The sequence below is a fragment of the Salvelinus sp. IW2-2015 genome, linkage group LG5 (genome assembly GCF_002910315.2).
Source record: "Salvelinus sp. IW2-2015 linkage group LG5, ASM291031v2, whole genome shotgun sequence".
Taxonomy (NCBI): Eukaryota; Metazoa; Chordata; class Actinopteri; order Salmoniformes; family Salmonidae; genus Salvelinus; species Salvelinus sp. IW2-2015.
The window spans coordinates 5443178-5468651 of record NC_036844.1 but is presented as its reverse complement, the minus strand read 5'-3'; the positions used below and the strand labels follow the sequence as shown (position 1 = coordinate 5468651).

The 25474-nt window shown below is 43.6% G+C and overlaps 1 protein-coding gene across 1 annotated transcript in view; it reads right to left on the bottom strand.

Moving 5' to 3' along the window:
* Window positions 1-8347: 8347 nt before the first annotated feature.
* The window catches only part of LOC111964473 (rho guanine nucleotide exchange factor 28-like), a 103135-nt gene continuing 86008 nt past the window's right edge, over window positions 8348-25474 (bottom strand). The window contains exons 36-37 of the mRNA XM_070443539.1: window positions 21381-21735; window positions 8348-10552 (exon numbers count right to left, since the gene is read on the bottom strand). Of these exons, the coding sequence (XP_070299640.1) occupies window positions 10374-10552; window positions 21381-21735 (534 nt within the window). The 3' untranslated portion in view covers window positions 8348-10373. The remainder of the gene's footprint in view (window positions 10553-21380; window positions 21736-25474) is intronic.

Sequence of the window (25474 nt, the reverse complement as noted above, 5' to 3'; positions counted from 1 at the left end):
ACACTAGACTGTAGTTATACCGAGGCTAGTGTGTCACCATATATCAGCCAGAGAGGAATCCAATAAGTTGCATAAATGCTGTATATTGTTGGTATCTCTAATAAAATCCCTCCTCAGCCGGATATGTTTTAATGGTTGTTATTTATATTTGGGTCTGGACAGCTTTATTCCGAACGCCCACAGAAATCATTACAGTTCCCCATGGAGAGGGCATAAGCACTCTGCATTCTCAACACTCGGCGGTTGTGAACGCACATGCGCACACTCACACGCACACACACAGAGCACACACACACACAGAGCACACACGCATGCACACACACACTCCACGTTCCTCTGGGGCAGATGACTCAGAAGTAGGGAGGTGACAAATGGATAATTTTTCTTAACAGCCAATTTTATAGTTTTTCTGTTAAAATGATAAGAAAAATGTATACAATTCCACGTGAATTCACCACACAGATGGTCTACATCACACTTCCTGCAGAGAGAGAGAGAGAAAGAAAGAACATTTGATCATTGATGCTGCTGCTGCTCTTGCTTTTCACGAGAGTGGCGCGTGTAACTTCTTGTTGTCATCCAATCACAAGACATCAAAACGCACTAGGCTACAGGCATAGGAGCTAGAGACTGCGTGTGGCAAGTTATTAGGAGATATCTAGGCTAATCAATGGAAGATGGAATTAAAATTACAAAACTAAAAGTTACATTTAAAAAAGGACAGGTTACAACACTAAGAGCCAACAGGTAAGCCGCTACTTAATAATCTGAATGGAGTTGTTGTTATTTACTGTAGGAAGGGGAGAAAGCACACAGTTAAAGATATGTAGTCTCAATTAGCCTAGCTAACACTAGCTAGATAGCTTAACTAGGTTCTCTCGGTTTGATGCTGTCAAGACAGGTACTATGTGTAATTAAATGAGACGATAAATATCTAGCAATAAGTTAGCAGTGTTGTGTATTCATCGATGCCAAGGGAAGTCAGGCTTCCCCAAAAATGTACCAAGAAAAGAAGAAAAATACATAACATATTGCAACTTTCGCCTCTGTGTTTCATCATTTTCTTTCAATTCGCAAGAGGCTGAATGTCTCTCACTAGAGGAAGCATCCGAGCGTGCGAAACAGCGCCCCTCTGTCTCAGTATGTGTAGGCCATCTATCTGATGCTGTCTGCTCAAAAAGAGTATGACATTGTCGCCGCCGGTAGCATTGAATGCATCGGGAGCCAGAGAACATTTGGTCTCCCTTCATAAAAAAATTATAAACAATCAGCGTTGAGCTAAACTGAGTACGCTGTGAATGGTCCTGGAGCAAAACAACAACAAAAACGTCAAGGGAAGCCAGGTTGGATTTGGCTTCACAACAATCACATCAAAAGCAAAACGTAATTTACCGAAAAAACTTTAAATGTTGTATCTCGTTGTATCATTGTCCTGCGGTGTCTAGCTAGCTAAAATCGGCTCTTTCCTAAATTAGCCATGGATGGAGATAGGAATTTATACTTTTAATGAATTTTTATTAATTCTCCGTACTGGCCAATGATTATAAATTCATACATTGTGTCCCTGGCAGGATGAAAGTTCAATATGTAGCTAGTTGTAGTAGGCTAATGTTAATTAGCTGTCCTGGCGCATCATTGCCCATAAAAGGAAGTTAGGCTAGCAAGCAAGCATTTTAGCCAGGTAGCCTAGGACAACAAAAACTAAAATCGTGTACTGTATGACATAGTCATAGACCGTTTCGTCAACATGAAAGAGAGGAGAATGGCATTGGCGTTTCTCTACAAGTAGGGTTAGTGTGTCAACATGTTTTTGCACGCACACCAACACAAATCAGTACCATGGACAGCCACATCATATTAGCTTACTTTGATTTGACTAAATTGTTTTTGGTATATTTTAGTTGTCACTGTATTAGACTAAGCATAGGTTATTTGATGATGTTGAAATGTTGAAGTTGAAATGGTGATGGAATAGTGGAGGCAGCGCCTGTTTTCTTTGCAACTTGCGGTAACTCTCCGTGGTTCTAAATTTGTTTGTTGTTTAGTAGTCCGAAAATGTTGGAAACATTAACTTGCTTGACCATGCTGTAGGTCATGTAACTGTTTGTTAAATGCAATATGCGTTGTGGACTTCACCGGACAGATGTTGGTCTACAGTTTTGTGATGAAACAACCTTTATTTAACTAGGCAAGTCAGTTAAGAACAAATTCTTATTTACAATGACGGCCTACACAGGCCAAACCCGGACGACGCTGGGCCAATTGTGCGCCGCCCTATGGGACTCCAAATCACATCCAGTTGTGTTACAGCCTGGATTCGAACCAGAGTGTCTGTAGTGCACAACTGAGATGCTGTGCCTTAGACCGCTGCGCCACTAGGGAGCCCCAGCAAACAGTATGTACTAACAGGTTATCGCGCAAATACAAAGGTTGTTAATATGGCTTTTTTTCTGTCTTGGCTTCCCCACTGTTTTACACACGCACCGCTACTGTACGTTAGTCGACCAGCGCGAGTCGACTTGATTACTATCTCTCTCCCCCGCCCTGCTCCCCTTGTCACTCACAGACACACACCACACAGCCCTTACCCCGATCCATGCTTGAGCAGCTCCTTGGCTTCTCTCTCCCTCCTGTAATACAGAAGAAGAATACATGATGGTGATGGTGCAACGTTGAAAGTCACTGAGCTCTTCAGTAAGGCCATTCTGCTGCCAATGTTTGTCTATGGAGATAGCATAGCTATGTGCTCGAAATAGCCGAATCCACTAATTTGAAGGGGTGTCCACATACTTTTGTATATATAGTGTATAAACAAACAAATGTCAAATATTTTACAATTACAGTTCATATAAGGAAATCAGTCAATTGAAATAAATTCATTAGGCCCTAATCTATGGATTTCACATGACTGGCAATAAAGATATGCATCTGTTGGTCACAGATTTTTTTAAATAAAATAAACAACAGAAACAGAAAACCGGTCAGTATTTGGTGTGACCACCACTTGCCTCATGAAGCGCTACTAAGGCTGTGGCGGTCATAAAATTTTGTCAGACGGTGATTGTCAAGCAAATAACTGCCAATCTCACGGTAATTGACCATTAAATAACATAAACACATTTAGCATCTCCTGGCTTCCATGCATATCCTACAAGCCACTGATTCAGACCTTTGGAACATCTACATTTTAAAAAGTGTAATACATCCATTAAATATAGCCTACACCATCACAATAAATCCATTATTTATTTTAGACAGGTCTAAAGAAACATGATATGAAAAAATATATATTTCAGAAGAACAGAACAGGCTATGCCATATGGATGTGGGCTACACTACTTCATTTAGCAGACAAGATTTGAATATAATTCAGTGGCATTATTTTATAGCATGAAGAATACAATTGAACAAAGCTGAATAAAATAGAAAGGATATTTTCTCCAATTTCTGAGGGAGTGCCCACATGCTGAGCGGTTAACAAAGAAACAGGTCATCCTATATGCTTCATTTAGAGTTATTTATGCAACTTTAGTTGTGATACAAACGTTGGGCTATATGTTTTGATTTTTAATACATTGTAAGGCTGAATGATGCAACTTTAACGATGATTTGAAAAAAGTTGCACGAAATGCACAAGCTCTGCTTTGCTTCTTGAGCAGGCTGCGCACACTTCATCAGTCTCTCATTCACAGTTTGACAAGCAATTGATAATGCCTAAAATTTCCTGGCGGATTACTCTTTGTGTGGCCGTAATGCCCCCTAAACAAATCCATGCCTTTGCGGCCAGTGCCCGTTGGGCTGAATATAATAATTGTAATTCCCTTCTCCCGGCTGCATGCTCCAATGGACCTCTCATTCACATGGTTTTCTCAGATGTCTAAATTCTTATTAACCGTCACATGAACGGGCCTTTTTCACATCTGAGTTCCGAAGTAGGCTACAACTCTCCCCCATTGTGCAAAATTTGACCTTTTCTGTGCGAGAAATAAATATTCCAAACAGTCTGGGACAGTTGTGGGATGCGATAGATCCAACATTAATACAACCACTAGCAACAACAAAAACCTGTTATAACCAATGCAACAGATCAGAACGTTTAGCTTAAAATGTTGATCAACTATTTGACTCTTTCTTCACATTATGAGAGCAGCAATGTGCACACAAATGTTCCAAAATGCAATCAATTAGCGGGAAAACAACATTCTCAAAAGTGATCGAAAATGAGATTATGCACATAAGGCTTTATTATAAAGGTGCATTTTTATGGTGGACATTATCTTCCCCAAACTTGAAACTCACGCACCGCCCATGTATGCCAGTTAGGCTCTACATCGGTTATAAAGCGGATTAATGTGCTTAATTTTAAGAAGTAATTTGGCCACTTCAGTTGATTCAAACCTTATCAAAACATTTAGGCCTATGGGCTAGGCTACATGAGGTGTGCGACTATGATTTGAAAAATTTGCAAAAAAAGGCATGCACTGTTTCTTCCCTTACTGCAAACAAGCTGGGCATCATTCAAGAGATAAGCTAATAGTCACACATCAGACTATTCTTGATTTAATCTGGTCTTTACATACAGTGCATTCGGAAAGTATTTAGACCCCTTTACTTTTCCAAATATTTTACGTTACAGCCTTATTCTAAAATGGATTTTAAAAAATTAAAATAACAATCTACATACAATACCTCATATTGACACAGGGAAGGGGTCTGACTACTTTCCGAATGCATGTATACTAAATAATATATGTGTGAAATTTGTTTTGATTTAGAAAGGACCATCTCGAAACAGGGGCAGGGGAAAACAATACATGTCATCTATGCACTTAAATAGCGAATGGGGGATCATGCCAGCCAGGTAGGCRATACTCCTGTTGTAAAGAAAAGCAATATGCTTAATAGTAAGAAAGTGGAGAAATAAATATAGTAGGCCTAGCCTATAGAAAGCTGATGGGCTCCTCCTCTTTTTAATAGAGGCCATCAAAACTCTGTTTTCTCACGCAATTGCATAGCCTATAGAAATGTTGTGCAATATGAGCTCATGGTCTCTCATGCAGTGTTTGATTTTATTTTCGATTACATTTGCATTGATGTCAGAGTGATTAGAGGGACAATAGTGCTGAGTACCAGGCAGTTACCAAGTTTAGTAGGCTACTAATGACCATCAGTAGCATTAGAGCTTGGAGAAGCCTAGTTACCGTGACAAAACGCAGTCATGACTTGTGACCACTGATTTGGCGGTAATATGGTAACTGTAACAGCCCTAAGCGCAACACATCTTCTTCACATAGAGTTGATCAGGCTGTTGATTGTGGCCTGTGGAATGTTGTCCCACTCCTCTWCAATGGCTGTTCAAAGGTGCTGGACATTGGCGGGAACTGGAACACGCTGTTGTACACYGCAATCCAGAGAATCCCAAACATGCTCAATGGGTGACATGTCTGGTGAGTATGAAGGCCATGGAAGAACTGGGACATTTTCAGCTTCCAGGAATTGTCTACAGATCCTTGCGACATGGGGCCTGTGCATTATCACGCTGAAACATGAGGSGATGGCGGCGGATGAATGGCACGACAATGGGCCTCAGGGTCTCGTCACGGTATCTCTGTGCATTCAAATTGCCATCGATAAAATGCAATTGTGTTCGTTGTCCGTAGCTTATGCCTCACCATACCATAACACCATGGGACACTGTATGCACAACGTTGACATCAGCAAACCGCTCGCCCACACGAAGCCATACATGTGGTCTGCCGTTGTGAGGGTACTGCCAAATTCTCTAAAATGACTTGAGGCAACTTATGGTAGAGAAATTAACATTCAATTATCTGGCAATAGCTCTGGTGGACATTGCTGCAGTCAGCATGCCAATTGCATTATGTTGTGTTACAAAACTGCACATTTTAGAGTGGCCTTTGGTTGACCTCAGATTAAGGTGCACCTGTGTAATGATCATGGTGTTTAACCAGTTCCTTGATATGCCACACCTGTCAGGCAGATGGACTATCTTGGCAAAGGAGAAATACTCARTAACAGGGATGWAAAKACATTMTTGCACAACATCTGAGAGAAATACGCTTTTTGTGCATATGCACATTTTCTGGGATCTTTTATTTCAGCTCATGAAACATGGGACCAACACTTTACATGTTGTGTTTATATTTTTGTTCATATTATCATGACGCTGTAATGCTACAGTAGCTAATCCATCAGAAACCTAACTGTCAGACTCAGATACTCAGGGGTGCGTCACTTGAGTGGGTTGAGTCACTGACGTGATCTTCCTGTCCGGGTTGGCGCCCCCCCTTGGGTTGGGCCGTGGAAGAGATCTTTGTGGGCTATACTCGGCCTTGTCTCAGGATGGTAAGTTGGTGGTTGAAGATATCCCTCTAGTGGTGTGGGGGCTGTGCTTTGGCAAAGTGGGTGGGGTTATATCCTGCCTGTTTGGACCTGTTCACCAGGGGTATCGTCGGATGGGGCCACAGTGTCTCCCGACCCCTGCTGTCTCAGCCTCTAGTATTTATGCTGCAGTAGTTTGTGTCAGGGGGCTAGGGTCAGTCTGTTATATCTGGAGTATTTCTCCTGTCTTAACCGGTGTCCTGTGTGAATTTAAATATGCTCTCTCTAATACTCTCTCTCTTTCTCTCTATCGGAGGACCTGAGCCCTTGGACCATGCCTCAGGACTACCTGGCCTGATGACTCCTTGCTGTCCCCACTGTTCTGCCTGCGGCTATGGAACCCTGACCTGTTCACCGGACGTGCTACCTGTCCCAGACCTACTGTTTTCAACTCTCTAGAGACAGCAGGAGCGGTAGAGATGCTCTGAATGATCGGCTATGAAAAGCCAACTGACATTTACTCCTGAGGTGCTGACCTGTTGCACCCTCGACAACCACTGTGATTATTATTATTAGACCCTGCTGGTCATTTATGAACATTTGAACATCTTGGCCATGCTCTGTTATAATCTCCACCCMGCACAGCCAGAAGAGGACTGGCCACCCCTCATAGCCTGGTTCCTCTCTAGGTTTCTACCTAGGTTCRGGCCTTTCTAGGGAGTTTTTCCTAGCCACCYTGKTTCTACACRTGCATTGCTTGCTGTTTGGTGTTTTAGGCTGGGTTTCTGTACAGCACTTTGTGACATCAGCTGATGTAAGGACTTAATAAATACATTTGATTGATTGATACTGTATTGCCACTAGCAACTTTGGTCTCACCAGTTACCAGCCTAACAATGTTTTCCCTTTAATATTTCCATTGTGTGTGTTTGTCAGTCCCCCATTGAGAGCTCATCTTTATTCAGACCTGCATGCTGCTCTAGTGAACACACACACACACACACACACACACACATATGTGCACACACACACACACACACTTACAGTACCCCAGCCTCTCCTTCCGCTTCACTCCCTTTGGCAGCCCTGCCAGGTTGCCATGGTAACATCCGGAAGCGAGTTCCTTTGTGAAGGTTCTGGAGAGTTAAACTAAAACAAAGGAACATTTTCATTTTCATGCTACTCTCGCTTCCTGCTCCAGCTTCAACATACTGATACAGTACAACAATCCTATGCCGCACGCACCCACCCAAATCCAATTAGACTAGGTATGCCACCAGAGGCTCAAAGCGCTGATATTGCAAAGACTAATCTCAGTTTGAGCTGCAGAGCTGGCTATTGGGAAATAAGGGTAATGGAAACAGTGGAAACACGAAAGAGGCTACCTGGAGAATAGAAGGAGATCAAACACTAGGACTAAACAAACCCATCAAGGTCAGCAAAAAGATAAGTCCTCTTCTACTACTCTCCAACTTCACTCCCAGGAGAGATTATAGGAGGAGAAAATAAGGGAGAGGGAGGGTTAGAGAAAGGGGGGAGAGAGAGAAGGGGGGGGGGGGGGGGGTTGAGGTAGCTGGCTGTTGTATATCTTATTCATGTTTAGGGAGACAGGCAGGCATGTCATACTAACCTTAGAGCCAGAGAGTGAAGCGATGACTTTCATGCACCTGCTGGCTTGCCACCTGCCACCTCTGGCACCTGTGTGTTGATTCATCAAGGTGTCTGTGTTTGTACGTGTCTGTATAGGGCGGATGACTGGGCCAGATGAACACCATCTATCCCCATATAACATATTCCAATAACAGGCACGTTCAAACCATTGACTGGTATACAGAACTCTCTCAGTCAAGTCAACTGTACTGTGTACTGAATTGAAAGGGCTGTCAGTTTGGTGGTTTTACCCATAGAATTTGAATGAATTCAACCTATTTCTATGGTTTTACCCTCCTGTTACATTCTGATTCAGAAGACGCTGTATAACAACAATACAAACATCAAACACATATAAATTATTTGCATTTATATTCCAAGATATCTACTACAGAGTAATGATGTATACAAGATAAAATGTACATAACCATGTTCGTGTTATGATGCACTACAGACAAATCCAACATCACCCAACAAGGAGTACTATAAAACAGCGATAAAGCTCATCGACTATAAATAAATGAAGGCAGTGAAATATACACATAAAAGTAATCGACTGTATCACATAGTATTAACAACAAAATCTGAACATAACCATTGTGCTGTTTTATATGTACGTGGACGAAGCTACCTATTACAATACCCTTGTGTATAACMACATACTGACTTCCAAATGGCACAGTATTCTCTATATTTGTCACACTTTTGACCAGAGCCTCATGGGCCATGGTGAAACTTGGAGCACTATATAGGGAATAGTTAACCATTCAGGACACACCCTACAATGTCCTTTAGGTCTAACGTTTTCTTTTTATTTGTGTTTTTAATGGTGGCTGTAGGACAGCTAGCCTGACTTTCAGGATATCTCAATGGTCATTAAAAAACAAAACATATTGGCACTAAAGTAGAACATGAATATTCAAGTGCAATGGTACAGCTCTTAGTAAAAAGCAAGGTCACCTCTTGAGTGCGTACAAGATTAATTTCATCAGTCATCCTTCAACCATGGCTTACTACCCCATTGCAATATCATTGCCGTGCATCATATTGTGATGCTTTTGCTAAAAAGATGTGATGCGTCACAATGTGGTGCATATAAACTGATCCCAGGCTGACTACCCAACTACTACTGACACGCAGACTTTGCTAATATAGTAACTATATGTCAGACAAAATCCTAAATGACTGAACACCGACTACAAGAAACAACGTGCTATGAAATATGTGCCTTGATGAAAACAATGTAAAAAAATATATATATATTATAATCATAAAGAACAAATCATATTGCCATATTTCGTATCATTCACATCCAAAGTATTGTTTACATATAGAGTGCACTCTGTCACAGATGTAATACTTCAAAGGTCATTGAACATACAGTACAGSAATYTTTCTGCCCTATGGTTTTTGACCACGATATGCAGTTGACCRGAATCAAATCTGTACTTCATATAGGCGGTAGTAGTGCAGTMTACTCTACTGTATCATTGATGAATTGCTACGGTTCACAACATTATTCCTGAAAAATCACAAGTCCTTCAGGTGAAAACAAAGGCGTCGCCAGAGTCAGACAGGCTGAGAAACGCACCGAAWCCCTTCTGATCATGGCCTTTCACCTCCTCCGTCACATCTAATGTGTTTACCGCATCGCGCTCGCCTTGTAAATAGAGCTTGTCTGATGAATGCGCGAGCGGCAGTATATTCCGTCACTAGACAATCAACCACTGACCGACTGGAGACATTCAGCCTTTCTAGTGATATCTGACCCTCTTGCTCTCGCTTTTCCCCCCCCCGTGGTAACAGAGTAGACGCCATTTCATTTGGGGAGAGCCTAATAAATAGCGCTGGAGAGATGGGGACTAAAGGACAAGGGAGGSACAGAGAGAGGTAGACTGAAGCAGACTTAGGGCWSTGTGGGCCAGGGAAACAAAGAGATGGAGACTGATACAGGGGTAAGGAAAAAGGGGGAAGGCACTGCAGAAGGGTTGGGCAGGGGAAACAGAGAAATTGATTATGTCAATGGAGGGCCTCGGGCACAGCTGGAGCTGAACTCTAAACAGAGACGGATAAACACACACTGTACATTCATGGACAAATATAAACATATAGCAGTATAAAAGTCTCTCTCACAGACAACACTTGGAGACACATATGGAGGGCACAGAACACGGAGGGCAGAGAGGCAAAGCATGATGGGGACGGGAGATTTCTTTATATGTGCCAGATCTGGTTCTTCTTTAAACCTGGCCTAGCTATTTACTGTCCAGTCTGAGCCATCAAAGTCAATCCAGTCTGTGATTCCGAGCCTTCCTAAATTCATATCAAGTCTTTTGAGTCCTGGATTTGAACCAGAGGGTTTAAGGTCTGTCTGTCCAGCCTCAGAGGTACACAATGTTCTCCTCTCCCCCCTCCTCCCCATCCCCACTCTCCGTCTCCAYGGGGACCAAGGAGGAGAGGACCAGTTGGTGGTCGCCATGGTGAGGTACATCCTGATACTGTCCAGCCACAGTTGCCGTCGAGGACCACGTCTCCCTCACATAGCTGTGTGTGTTTATATCTGTATGGGTAMAAATACATMATGATTATATTCATTAATATTAAAGAGATAGTTCACACATGATACAAAATGACACATATTACAAAATTACACAAAAGTATCTACAATGAATTGTGAAGCAAAAAAAAAACCGTACTTATGAATGATTTGAACATACTGCGAAAAATGCTAATATCGATCCCATGACATGAATGGGATTTGTGCTACAAATGCTAAAACGTTAGCAAGTGGAAACAGTGCCAGGGAAACTAAACCAAAGCATGGATTGCTGTACCATACCATGTCAATCGGAAACCATTATGTAATTTGGATGAAGTATCCCTTTAGGCAATTAATCATAGATATTCAAACTTAACCAACCACCAGCATTAAAGGCCCAGTACGTGATTTTCCTGTGTTTTATATATATTTCCACACCATGAAATTGGAATAATACTGTGAAATTATGAAAATTATGATAATGTCCTTTTAGAGTAAGAGCGGTTTGAAAAGAACACCTGAAATTGACGGGATGGAGTTTTGGCCTGGCTGGTGACATCCCCAGGTGGTAAATTAGTTAATAGACCGATAAAAAAGAGAGTTCCAAACCTCTCTGCCAATAACAGCTTGTTTTCAGTTTTCCCCTCCCCACTCAGACCACTCCCAGACAGTCCTAGCTAGTGCTGAGCGATTAGTGCTTTTTGAAGTTGGTTTCAGTTAGAATATATTTTTTAAATCATTAAATGCACTATGTATTATGTGGGTTGAATGCTGTAACTGCTTATCACTTATTAACCATTCAACGTACTTTACTTTTTTGTCGTTTTTTGTACTTTTACCCCTTTTTCTCCCCAATTTCGTGGTATCCAATTGGTAGTTAACAGTCTTATCCCATAGCTGCAACTCCCGTACGGACTCGGGAGAGGCGAAGGTCGAGAGCCATGCGTCCTCCGAAACACGACCCTGTGTGTCAAGAAGCAGACTTCGGTCGCCAGGTGTACGTTGTTTCCTCCGACACATTGGTGCGGCTGGCTTCCGGGTTAAGCGAGCAGTGTGTCAAGAAGCAGTGTCGAACATTGATTCATGACACGCTGCTCGCTTAACCCGGAAGCCAGCCGCACCAATGTGTCGGAGGAAACACCGTACAACTGGCGACAGAAGTCAGCTTGCAGGCGCCAGGCCCGCCACAAGGAGTCGCTAGAGCGCGATGGGGAACAAGAACCCTCCGCTACCCGGGTTAACGCTGGGCCAATTATGCGCCGCTCATGGGTCTCCCGGTTAGGCCGGCTAGCCTAGTGCGTCACCCCCAACGAGCATTGCGGACTTCTCCATTGACAATGATTGACTTCCGCCGGAACCCAAAAGAGTTTCATGCATCTGGTGGACATGAGGTGAAAGAAAAGACCGGACAAGTAGCCGCGGATGGATTATGGTCATTTTAGTTCATTATAACGTTTTCTGCCCTAAACTATGTAGAACATTGTTGGAAAATCCCTACTCATCGCAGAAGTTTGGGCATGATCTGATTCATTCCTAGAGAAACTGCAGTGCGTGCTTTGGTGAAAATTGTTAACTGATACCTTATTGTATGCTACAGTCGCTCCAATTGTTGCTTAAGCTTTTTTGTTAATTTGACCATTTAATTGAAAACAATCAAAGGTATTTAATTGTTATCCAGAAAGTATTTGATATTGAGATAAAAATGCTGCATTGGACCTTTAACTATCTCTCTCACATACAACAGCCAGACATGAACAATAATAATTTTAATAAGAAACACACAGAGCCAGAGGAGAGAAGGGAAGGAGGGAAGACAAAGGAGAAAGAGGGATGAAGAGAAACCGAACAGGAAAGAATATAAAAATAATAGAACAGCTAGCTAGATAAATAGCCCCATCAGGATGGACCCGGCTGACTGCCCACTATAATGAGTTCATCCTAAAATTGTTGAGCCTCATCCATCTCCTCTCTAACTACATACATCAACCACCGCAGCTGTGTGTAGGGGGGTGTGTGGGGGGGGGGGGGGGGGTGTGTCTACATCAACGACCGCAGCTTGTGTGTGGGATGTGTGTGTGGGTCTGTGTGTGTGTGTCATACATAAACCCCTGCAGCTGTGTGTGTGTGTGTGTTGGGTGTGTTGTCCATACATGCCAACCACTGCAGCTGCATGAAGTAGTGTCCTGTTCCCTCCCAGCACAAGAGATTCAATGAATAACACAGCCTCAGTTCAGCCATTGATAACTTATCTTTTCTCTTTTACTTAAGAGTTTCACTGACTGTTGTCATTTTGGCGCTGTCATCATTATCATTAGGAACAAAAATGACACCTGCAAGCCCAGATGGGGCCCTCAGAATGAGGAAGGAGGGAGAGTGTGTGTGTCTCTGTGTTTGTGTGGATGCGTGCATCACAGGAGGCTMCTGAGGGGAGGACAGCTCATAATAATGTCTGGAACGGAGCAAATGGAATGACKRCAAAGAAATGGAAACCAGGTGTTCAATGTATTTGACACCATTCCACCTATTCCGCTCCAGCCATTACCACAAGGCCGTCCTCCCCAATTAAGGTGCCACCAACAACCTGTGGCGTGCATGCATTTGTGCATGTGTGCATGTACGTGCACACGCGAGTGTGTGCTTGTGTGTGTGTGTGCATGCGTAGGACAGGTGCATAGCCATGGCCTTGGAGTGAGTGAAGGGAGTGTTCGACCATTAGGTGGGGTGAGATCTACCCCTCTGGACGTAAACTGTCTAGCAGTAGAGCAGGTGTGCTGTTGTGGCTGTGGTAAAAGATGGTGTGGTCTATATATCGCCTTTTTGTGTTCCAACAGGAATTGTTTTATTTTATTTGAACCTTTATTTAACTAGGCAAGTCAGTTAAGAACAAATTGTTATTTACAATGACAGCCTACTGGGGAACAGTGCCTTGTTCAGGTGCAGAAAGACATTTTTTTTTACCTTGTCAGCTAGGGGATTCGATCCAGCAAACCTTTCAGTTTCTGGCCGAACGTTCTAACCACTAGGCTACCTGCCGCCCCAGAATGTGTCAGACTGTCTAAATACCACTGGTGTGTGTGTACGTGTGTGCGTGCGTGAGTGCATGCCACTGTCAGCCACGATCTTAGGCTTTTCACTGGGTTCTGATAGACGGGGCTGTACTGTAAAGCCATAGGACACAGACTTTCTCACTAGTCACTACACTCCTCACAGGGACGTGGGTCAGACTGATCGAAAGTCTACAAGAAATGGAGGCCATTTTGGAAATGTAATAGAATGGGATCACTGTTCAAATCAGTGGCATAAAATGCAAATGGGATATTTTGAATGAATTTAACACCAAATGTAATGTCAGGAGGCTTGTCAGTTCATTAAAAGGCCGGTGAATCAGGATGATCTTCACACTAAGGTACACTCACATAACTACAATGAGATTCTATTTCTATGGGTCCAGCACAATAACTCACCACATCGTCATCCTGAGCACTGATCTTCATAGCTTTTTATCAAGTCTTTCTTTTCAGAAGCAAACGAGTATTCTGGTACATGACTTATTTTCAAAAGGCCATAATTATTCAACAGCTCGGCGAGATGAGAATATCTGATTGGAATCATTGGATCAAAAGTCYTTTCAGGAAATTCAATCTTTCCAGTTTTTTTCCATTATCACTGTGCAGGAGGACATTATGGAAATCCTGAGAGAGGGAACAATCCCAAAGGCCCTGTGTGAGGGAGCAGAACAGTCCACACCTGGAGGTGAGGATGAGAAATAGAATCAAACTRCTGATAGCTCTGAGCAAGATACGGAGGATGGAGGATTTCCATCTGAAATAAGACCTTTTTGAGGTCAAATACTAGTTAAATAAACGTTATATGAAAAATATTCAAGGTGAGATATTGGTTTCCTGGAAGCTATTCTAGTTGTGGGATGTGAGAGTTCTGTAATGTGGGATCGTAATACAGACTCAGAGTGGACTAATACAGTATACCACCAAATACAATGCATTAAATAGTAATGAATTATGTATCGTGGTTAGATCTTATACCGTCTATGAGATCAATAGAAGGTAAGAAGGTGAGATACACTGTATATACAAAAGTATGTGGATGGGATTCTGTTAGATGACTAATGTGATGTAGATGGTCGAGCGGCTTCACTGTAAGTATAATGTATGTTTTATGTGTGACCCATTTCAGGAAACAAGGCGTATGTCGCAAGTTACGACTTCACAGGAGAGCCATTTATTTGAATGTTTTTTGTTGTTGTTGTCAAAATGCYTTTTTAGGCAGAAATGCCTTCTGGAACATGTGAACTTTCATGTGCCTTAATAACAAACTTGTATGCCATCTGTAAATACAAATAAAATAGTTAAATTACGAGCCTTATTGGTTAAGCCACAGACACCAACCTTCCCACTAGCCATGATTGGCTGAAATAATGAGTGGGCTGAACATGCCGAGAGAGGAGTTTGGATTGGTCTGCCATATAGACGGCATCTGTGCTGGCATTTGTGCTGGTCAGTCTGTGTTGGTAATCCTGTTGAACGCAGATATAACACGTGTCTAATTTAGACAGAAAGTAGTTTCATTTCAAGCTAAAGTGTACTGTTAGCTAGCTAGCTCCCTAGCTAACGTTACGTGTATGACATTATCATTCGTGTCCCAGAGCCGTTTGCTTTGCTAGTTAGAGCCTAATGTTAGCTAGCTAACAGTGAACCTGGTTGGTTAGCTCCCAGCAGATTCATGCAGGGTAGTAATGACATGATTTGGCACTATGTTCATTGTTGTTTAACTAGCTAATGTTAGCTGGCTGGCTCGTTAGCTAACGTTACGTGACGTGTGTTATCTTACACGTTATTTACCTAGCTAGGTTCATTGTTCACCTAGCTACATGTCTTAAGCTAAAGTGTACAACACCTGTTGAATATGGCCGGTGTCAGTAAACGTTGGCAAAAAAGCGTAATGAAATTGTTGCCAATGCATAGTGCCAACTGTAAAGTTTGGTGGAGGAGGAATAATGGTCTGGGGCTGTTTTTCATGGTTCGGGCTAGGCCTCTTAGTTCCAGTGAAGGGAAATCTTAACGCTACAGCATACTATTCTAGACATTCTAGATGACTCTGTGCTTCCAACTTTGTGGTAACAGTTTGGGGACTGGTCCTGTTTGGGAATGACAATGCTCCGATGCACATTGCATGGTCCATACAGAAATGTTTTGTCGAGATCGGTGTGGAAGAACTTGACTGGCCTACACAGACCCTGACCTCAAACACCTTTGGGATGAATTGGAACGTCGACTGCGAGCAAGGCCCGATCTCACCTAACATCAGTGCTCGACCTCACTAATGCCCTTGTAGCTGAATGGTATTAAGTCCCCGCAGCAATGTTCCAACATTTAGCGGAAAGCCTTCCCAGAAGAYTGGAGGCTGTTATAGCAGCAAKGGGGGGACCAACTCCATATCAATGTCTATGATTTTGGAATGAGATGTTCGACAAGCAGTTGTCCACATACTTTTGGTCATGTAGTGTTTATAATGGAAGAGTGGAAGAGTGTGGAGGAGAATGAACTCCTTGAGAGGGAAGACAACATATGCGTCCCAAAAGGAACCCTATTCTCCTATAAAGTGTCCTACTTTTGAACAGACCCCTAAGGATGGTCAAAAGTAGTGTGCTAAATAGGGAATAGGGTGTCATTTGGGATGCASWCACCATTCAKGCAGTGYGACACAAATCTAAATGCTTATAATAACTCCTGCTACACCCATCAAACAGGCAAAGCATCAATACAGGACTAAGATCGAATCCTACTATACCAGCTCTGACGCTCGTCAGATGTGGCAGGGCTTGCAAACAATCACAGATTACAAAGGGAAACCCAGCCGCAAGCTGCCCAGTGGCGCGAGCCTACCAGAAGAGCTAAATGCCTTCTAGGCACGCTTCGAGGCTAGCAACACTGAACCATGCATGAGAGCACCAGCTGTTCCGGACGACTGTGTGATCACACTCTCCATAGCCAATGTAAGTAATACCATTACATAGGTTAACATTCACAAGTCCGCAGGTCCAGACAGATTACCAGGACGCGTTCTCAGAGCATACGCTGACCTGCTGGCAAGTGTCTTCAGTGACATTTTCAAACTCTCCCTGACCCAGTCTGTAATACCGACATGTTTCAAGCTGACCATCATAGTCTCTGTGCCAAGGGAATGCCAAAGTAACCTGTCTAAATGACAATCGCCCTGTCAACTCACATCTGTAGCCATGAAATGCTTTGACAGGCTGGTCATGGCTCACATCAACACCATCATTCCAGACTCCTTGGACTCAGTCCAATTCACATACCGCCCCAACAGATTCACAGGATGACGCACTCCAACCTGCCCTTTCCCACCTGGACAAAAGGAACACCAACACCATAGTGCCCTCCAAGCTCATCACTAAGCTAAGAGTCCTGGGATTGAACACCTCCCTCTGCAAATGGATCCTGGACTTCCTGACAGGCTGCCCCCAGCAGATGAGGGTAGGCAACAACACATCCGCCACGCTGACCCTCAACAGAGGGGCCCTTCCTGTACTCCCTGTTCACCCACGACTGCGTGGCTGACACGACTCCAACACCACCATTTGGTATTTTATTAGGATACCCATTAGCTGTTGCACAAGCAGCAGCTACTCTTCTTGGGGTCCACACAAAACATGACAATACAGAACATTAATAGACAAGAACAGCTCAAGGACAGAACTACATAAATTGAAAAAATTACCAAAAAGGTACACGTAGCCTACATATCAATAGATACACACAAACTATCTTGATCAAATAGGGGAGAGGCGGTTTGCCATGAGGTGTTGCTTTATCTGTTTTTTGAAACAAGGTTTGCTGTTCACTCATATGAATATGAGACGGAACGGAGTTCCATGCAATAATGGCTCTACGTAATACTGTACGCTTTCATAAATTTGTTCTGGATTTGGGGACTGTGAAAAGACCCCTGGTGGCATGTCTGGTGGGGTAAGTGTGTGTGTTAGAGCTGTGTGTAAGTTCACTACGCAAACAATTTGGGATTTTCAAAGCAGTCAAGTCTCTCCTCAACTCTTAGAGAGACTGGCATGCATAGTAATTATATCAGACCTCTGATTACAATGAAGAGCAAGACGTGCCGCTCTGTTCTGGGCCAGCTGCAGTTTAACTAGGTCTTTCCTTGCAGCACTCGACCACACGATTGAACAATAATCCAGATTAGACAAAACTAGAGCCTGCAGGACTTGCTTTTTGGAGTGTGGTGTCAAAAAAGCAGAGCATCTCTTTATTATGGACAGACCTCTCCCCATCTTTACTACCAATGTATCTATATGTTTTGACCATGACAGTTTACAATCTAAGGTAACGTCAAGTAATTTAGTCTCCTCAATTTGTTCAACAGCCACACCATTCACTACCAGATTCAGCTGAAGTCTAGAATTTAGGGAATGATTTGTATCWAATGCAATGCTCTTAGTTTTAGAGATGTTCAGGACCAGTTTATTACTGGCCACCCATTCCAAAACAGATTTCAACTCTTTGTTACGGGTTTCAGTGACTTCATTAGCTGMGGTTGCCGATGCGTATATGGTTGAATCATCAGCATACATGGACACATATGCTTTGATTAATGCCAGTGGCAYGTCATTGGTAAGTTTGCAGATGACACGACAGTGGTAGGCCTGACCACCGACAATTATAAGTGTGGTGCCAGGACAACAATCTCTCCCTCAACGTCAGCAAGACAAAGGAGCTGATCGTGGACTACACGAAACGGAGGGCCGAGCACACCCCTATTCCAAATCAAATCAAATGTTATTTGTCACATGCGTCGAATACAACAGGAGTAGACCTTAAAATATAAATTTTCGCCTGAAATGACATACTCAAATCTAACTGCCTGTAGCTCAGGCCCTGAAGCAAGGATATGCATAATATTGGTACCATTTGAAAGGAAACACTTTGAAGTTTGTGGAAATGTTAAAGGAATGTAGGAGAATATAACACAATAGATCTGGTAAAAGATGYTACAAAGAAAAAACCAACCGTTCTTTTGTTTTTTATTTGTACCATCATCTTTGAAATGAGAGAAAGAGAAAGGCCATAATGTATTATTCCAGCCCAGGCACAATAAACATTTTGGCCACTAGATGGCAGCAGTGTATGTGCAAAGTTTTATACTGAGCCAATGAACCTTTGCATTTCTGTAAAAAAAATGTTTTGTCAAGACTGCCCAAATATGCCTAATTTGTTTATTAATAACTTTTAATGTTCAAAATTGTGCACTCTCCTCAAACAYTAGCATGGTATTKTTTCACTGTAATAGCTACTGTAAATTGGACAGTGCAGGTAGATTAACAAGAATTTAAGCTTTCTGCCAATATCAGATATGTCTATGTCCTGGGAAATGTTCTTGTTACTTACAACCTCATGCTAATCGCATTAGCCTACGTTAGCTCAACCGTCCCGTGGAAGAGACACTGATCCCGAATAAGTTTTAATTACAAGCCCTTAACCAACAATGCTTTAAGAAGTTTAAGAAAAAAATGAAATAAGTGTTAAGTAAAAAACAGAAATTAAAAGGGAAAAGATTTATTAAACAGCAGCAGTAAAATAACAAGCAAGGCAATATACAGGGGGTACCAGTACAGAGTCAAGGTGAGGGGGCACCGGTTAGTCACATGGACGGGGCTGTAGTGGAGCAGGTCAAGAGCTTCAAGTTCCTCGGTGTCCAAATCACTAAGGACCTATCATGGTCCAAACACACCAAACCAGTCGTGAAGAGGGCACGACAATGCCTCCTCCTCTCAGGAGACTGAAAAGACTTGGCATGGGCCCTCAGATCCTCAAAACGTTCTACAGCTGCATCATTGAGAGCATATTGACTGGCTGTATCACCCCTTGGTATGGCAACTGCTTGGCATCCGACCATAAGGTGCTACGGAAGGTAGTGAGCATGGCCCGGCCAAGTACATCACTGGGGCTGAGCTCCCTGCCATCCAGGACCTCTATACCAGGCAGTGTCAGAGGAAGGCCCTAAAAATAGTCAAAGACTCCAGCCACCCAAGTCAAAGTATTCTCTCTCTGCTACCGCACGGCGAGCGCAAAGGCTCCTGAACAGCTTCTACCTCCAAGTCATAAGACAGCTGAAAAGTTCATCAAATGGCTACCCTGACTATTTTTATTTGCACCAACTCTCTTGCACCGGCTCTATGCACATTCACTGGATTCTACCCCCACACACACACTCACAAATAGAATAGACATACTGTACACTGCTGCTACTCTGTTTATTATCTATCCTGATTACCTAGTCACTTTTATCCCTACCCACATGTACAGTACACATATTGCCTCAATTATCTCGTGCCCCTGCACATTGACTTGGTACCAGTACTCCTTGTATATAGTCTTGTTATTGTATAAAAATGTTCTTACTTTTTAACTATGCATTGTTAGGAAAGGGCTCGTAAGTAAGCATTTCATGGTAAAATCTACACCTGTTGTATTCGGCGCATGTGAAAAATAACATTTTATTTGATTGATTTGAACACCTGTCAATCCTGCTGACCTGTCAGATAACATACTGTACATCTCTAACTGGACAGGAGCAGTGCATTATGGGGACTGTCTGGGGTCGCAGAGGGATGCATTGTGGGTAAGATGTCAGGTATGATCAGGCCCTGTGGTAGATGGGGTTAGAAGTATCCACACCTCTGTCTTCGTGACAAGAGACTGTGATTCTACGGTGGCTCATGTGTGGTCAATAACAGTAGGGGATAATAAGGCGATCGACGGAGAGAGATTGTGCTCTGGTCGCAATCTTTAGTAAACAATGCAGCAGCCTGTTTTACTGATATTTACTATAGCGAAAACCATTAAACAGGCCATTAAAACAGTAGCATCCCTTCTAGTGTATATTCAACACGTGGGCCCTCATTARAGCTAGTAATACTTTCACCTCACTGGTGTAATGTACATGTATACATGTACATTACACCAGTGAGGTATAACAGTTGAAACCTGTGAGACGCAGACAGATGTCGGCTGACACGTCAGCAGTTAAACACAGATTAATATGTGTGTGCATCTCTCATCCCTTCCTCCCCTCCTCCTCTTCCTGCYATGACAAATCGTGCTGTAATGAGTTTTGTAAAGATTTTTTCAGATCAATGTTCCAACCCATCAGCCATGGGCTCTGATTCACACGCTGTTGTCCGCCCCGGCCCCCGACGCGCGATAGARAGAGAAAACATAGATTTTTTTCTCTCTCTCCTAGGCGAGAAGGGGCCGGACTGGTGGGGGTCAGGGTTGTGGGGGATTTCTTTGCCAGGAGACACTGATTAACTGGGAAAGAAGGACAAACAAGGCCTCACATCTCTACGGAAACTGAGACAGCCTTGTAAAGGATGGGATGTGTGTGTGTGGGGTGTGTGTGTGTATGTGTGTGTCATACATCAACCACCACAGCTGCATGCAGTAGTGTGCTGAATTACATTTGCTTTCACGCGTGTGTGTTTGTGCGGTGGGTACAAAGGTTGTGTTTACTCTCTCACAGGTAGGAGGTAGGACTCATGATATCATGTGTTATCACAGACAGACAGAGAGAGAGAGAGTGATACAGGAGAAAAAGAGCCTGTTATATTGCTGATGCCACATGTAGTTAGTTATATGGTATTTAGCAGTCAATGACAGATCCCATCATATCATCCTGTGTGTTATCAGTCAAATTCAGCAGAGAAAGCCTGAATTCATCCTGTATTTAGGATTAGAGAACAAACAATCTTTTTAACAGACATGGATTCACACAACTTTAGTGAGCTGGGTCTTACCGTTGGGTGTGTGCTCTGTCCCCTGTCTACCTGAGGTTGTGTAGAGGTACCCAGTGACACTGGCACCCCCCGCCCAGCACTGGGGTGTGTTTGTTTCAGGGTGGAGCGTGGGAGCCTTGGAGAGGGAGAGGGGTTGGAGCGTGTGTCTCTGGCTGGAGCGGGCCAGTATGGTGTTCAGGCTGTTGTGGGCTCGAGGYTCATCTCCGTACCCCAGGGACCCACCTCTCTGGTGCTGCTGCATGTGGTGGTGCACGTGGCGGTTGTTAAGCACCTTTGACGTGGTCAACGCTGCCTCGTTGACAAACACTGAGCCGGCATTGTCAAGATGGACGCCGGACTGACCAGGAAGTGAGTCCTATGGGAGAATAAAGGAGAAGAATGCCATGTTAACACAACTCTGACCATGATAACAGCATGAACATAAACATACAGGGAAACCATTATGCAACATTATGTTATTGTGTACATAATGTTGCTGCTACCGTCTCTTATGACCGAAAAMAARTTCTGGACATCAGAAAAGCYATTACTCACCGCGGACTGGAAGAAACGTTTTCCTTTAATTAACGAGTCCGACAAGAAGGATATGCTGCTTTCACTGGAACAGGCCCAAATCCACGCCTTTTGCGGAAAGAAAAGACGCCGGAAAAGATCGAGGACCCTTCTGAGAATCAGTAGGCGAGCGAGTAAACTCCCAATGCCTGCCATTCTTCTTGCTAACGTGCAATCATTAGAAAATAAAATTGATGACCTACTATTAAGATTATCCAACCAACGGGACATTACAAACTGTAACATCTTATGTTTCACCGAAATGTGGCTGAATGAAGACACGGATAATATAGAGCTGGCGGGATTTTCCATGCACTGGCAGAACAGAGACGCTACCTCTGATAAGACGAGGGGTGGGGGTGTGTGTCCTTTTGTCAATAACAGCTGGTGCGCAATGTCTAATATTAAAGAAATCTCGAGGTATTGCTCGCCTGAGGTAGAGTACCTTATGATAAGCTGTCGACCACACAATCTACCAAGAGAGTTGTCATCTGTATTATTCGTAGCCGTCTATTTACCACCACAAAGCGAAGCTGGCACTAAGACCGCTCTCAACCAACTCTATAAGGCCATAAGCAAAGATGAAAATGCTCACCCAGAAGTGACGCTCCTAGTGGCCGGGGACTTTAATGCAGGCAAACTTAAATCAGTTTTACCAAATTTTTACCAGCATGTCACATGTGCAACCAGGGGGGGAAAAAATCCTAAAAGATTGAGATTGAATCCTACTACACTGGCTCTGATGCTCGTCGGAWGTGGCAGGGCTTGAAAACTATTACGGACTACAAAGGGAAACCTAGCTGCCCAGTGACGCAAGATGCCCAGTGACCCGAGCCTACCAGACGAGCTAAGTGCATTTTATGCTCGCTTCGAGGCAAGCAACACTGAAGCACCCACGAGAGCGCCAGCTGTTCTGGATGACTGTGTGATAACGCTCTCGGTAGCCGATGTGAACAAAACCTTTAAACAGGTCAACATTTGCAAAGACGCTYGGCCAGACGGATTACCAGGACGTGTACTCAAAGCATGCACGCACCAACTGTCAAGTGTCTTCACTGACATTTTCAAACTTCTCCCTGACCGAGTCTGTAATACCTACATGTTTCAAGCAGACCACCACAGTCCCTGTGCCCAAGGAAGTGAAGGTAACCTGCCTAAATGATTACCGCCCTGTGGCACTCACGTCGGTAGCCATGAAGTGCTTTGAAAGCCTGGTCYTGGCTCACATCAACASCATCCTCCCGGACACCCTAGACCCACTCCAATTCGCATACCGCCCCAACAGATCCACAGATGACACAATCACACTCCACACCGCCCTTTCTCACCTGGACAAAAGGAACACCTATGTGAGCATGCTGTTCATCGACTACAGCTCAGCGTTCAACACCATAGTGCCCCAAAGCTCATCACTAAGCTAAGGATCCTGGGACTGAACACCTCCCTCTGCAACTAGATCCTGGACTTCCTGACGGGCRGCCCCCAGGTGGTAAGGGTAGGWAACAACARGTCTGCCARGCTGATCCTSAACACTGGGSCCCCTCGGCGGTGTGTACTTASTCCCCTCCTGTARTCCCTGTTCACCCARYACTGCGTGGCCAAACACGACTCCAACACCATCATTAAGTTTGCTGATGACACAAGTGGTAGGCCTGATCACCGACAACGATGAGACGGCCTATAGTGAGGAGGTCAGAGAACTGGCAGTGTGGTGCCAGGACAACAACCTCTCCCACAATGTGAGCAAGACAAAGGAGCTGATCGTGGACTACAGGAAAAGGCAGGCCGAACAGGCCCCCATTAACATCGACGTGGCTGTAGTGGAGTGGGTTGAGAGTTTAAAGTTCCTTGAAATTGACTATACGTTTGTTTATGTGTAACTCTGTGTTGTTGTTTTTGTCGCACTGCTTTGCTTTATCTTGGCCAGGTCGCAGTTGTAAATGAGAAATTGTTCTAAACTGGCCTACCTGGTTAAATAAAGGTTAAATAAAAAATAAATAAAAAGGAAAGCCCATAAAATTGTCAGAGACTCCAGTCACCCAAGTTATAGACTGTTTTCTCTGCTACCGCACGGCAAGCGGTACCGGAGCACCAAGTCTAGGACCAAAAGGCTCCTCAACAGCTTCTACCCCCAAGCCATTAGACTGCTGAACAATTCATGAAAATCGCCAATGGACAATTTACATTTAGGCCCCCCCTCTTGTACACTGCTGCTACTCACTGTTTGTTTGTTACATATGCATAGTCACTTTGCCCCCACCTACATGTACAGATTACCTCAACTAGCCTGTACCCCTGCACACTGACTCGGTACCCCCTGTATAAAGCCTTGTTATTGTTATTGTGTTACTTTTTATTATGACTTTTTATTTTAGCCTAGTTGGTAAATATTTTCTTCTTCTTGAACTGCACTGTTGGTTAAGGGTTTGTAAGTCAGCATTTCACGGTAAAGTCTACACTTGTTGTATTCGGCACATGTGGCAAATAAAGTTTGATTAGATTTTTCATGAAGAAAATAGTTTGCTAGAGTCAACAGCATAACCATTGCTACACATCTCGGATAGTAAAGTAGCTACAGTGGCTATTTTACAATAACGGTTTATCCACAGTTTATCCAAAAACAGCATTATCATCCAAAATCATATTTGAGAGATTTTAATCCATATTTTCAGTGTGATTTCTGTTAAGTATACYAATTCTTATTATGTTTACAGTAAATCATATCCAGATCACTGCTGCAGTGGAGCTGGGTCCCCTCTTCTTGGCAAGGTGGTGTAAACACCATCCTTCCAGAGAGGCCATCTCATCAGAGAGGATCTGAGGAGGGAGGGTCTTGATACGTCACTGGATCCGTCTCTGACCCCCTGACCATCTCACCCACTGCCTGGGGCTAAAATGTGAGCCCTGCCTCCATACAGAGCAGCAGGGAAACACTAAGACTGATCCCAAATTGCACCCTATTCCCTTCATAGTGCCCTACTTTTGACCAGGGACCATAGGGAATAGGTTGCTGTTTGGGATGTAGCCCCGAGAGTGCACTGCTTCCATATAGATCAGCATGCAGTGACTCCCTACTCCTATCACGCATGTTAGTGGTGGACTGCTAATTACGCCGGAGCTTTGACACAGATCAAATGAATGGGGCAGGAGAACATCTTACCTAGCCTGGATATAGCATACAGAAGAGAAGTACGTAAATGAGAGAGAAAGAGGAGAGTGACACGCATATGAGACCCCCTCCATTCCACGCTCTAKTCGTTGACTCATAGCACCTGCTGAACATCACAACACAAGCTCAAACCCCATTGAGGCCTAGAGGGTAAATACTCTGCATTCATGAGGTCATCGGTTTTAGCATACAAGGTCCTGTAGAGAGGCAGGCAGAGGGCAGGGTATAAGAACACCTCTCCTTATTCTCCTCTCTCTCTTTCTCTCTCCTTTCGCCGTCTCTACCCTTCTCCCTCTCTTCCTGCCTCTCCTCTCTCTCTCATTCTCTATGTCTCTCCTCTCAGCTCGGGGGCATATTTCACTGSAGGCACGCT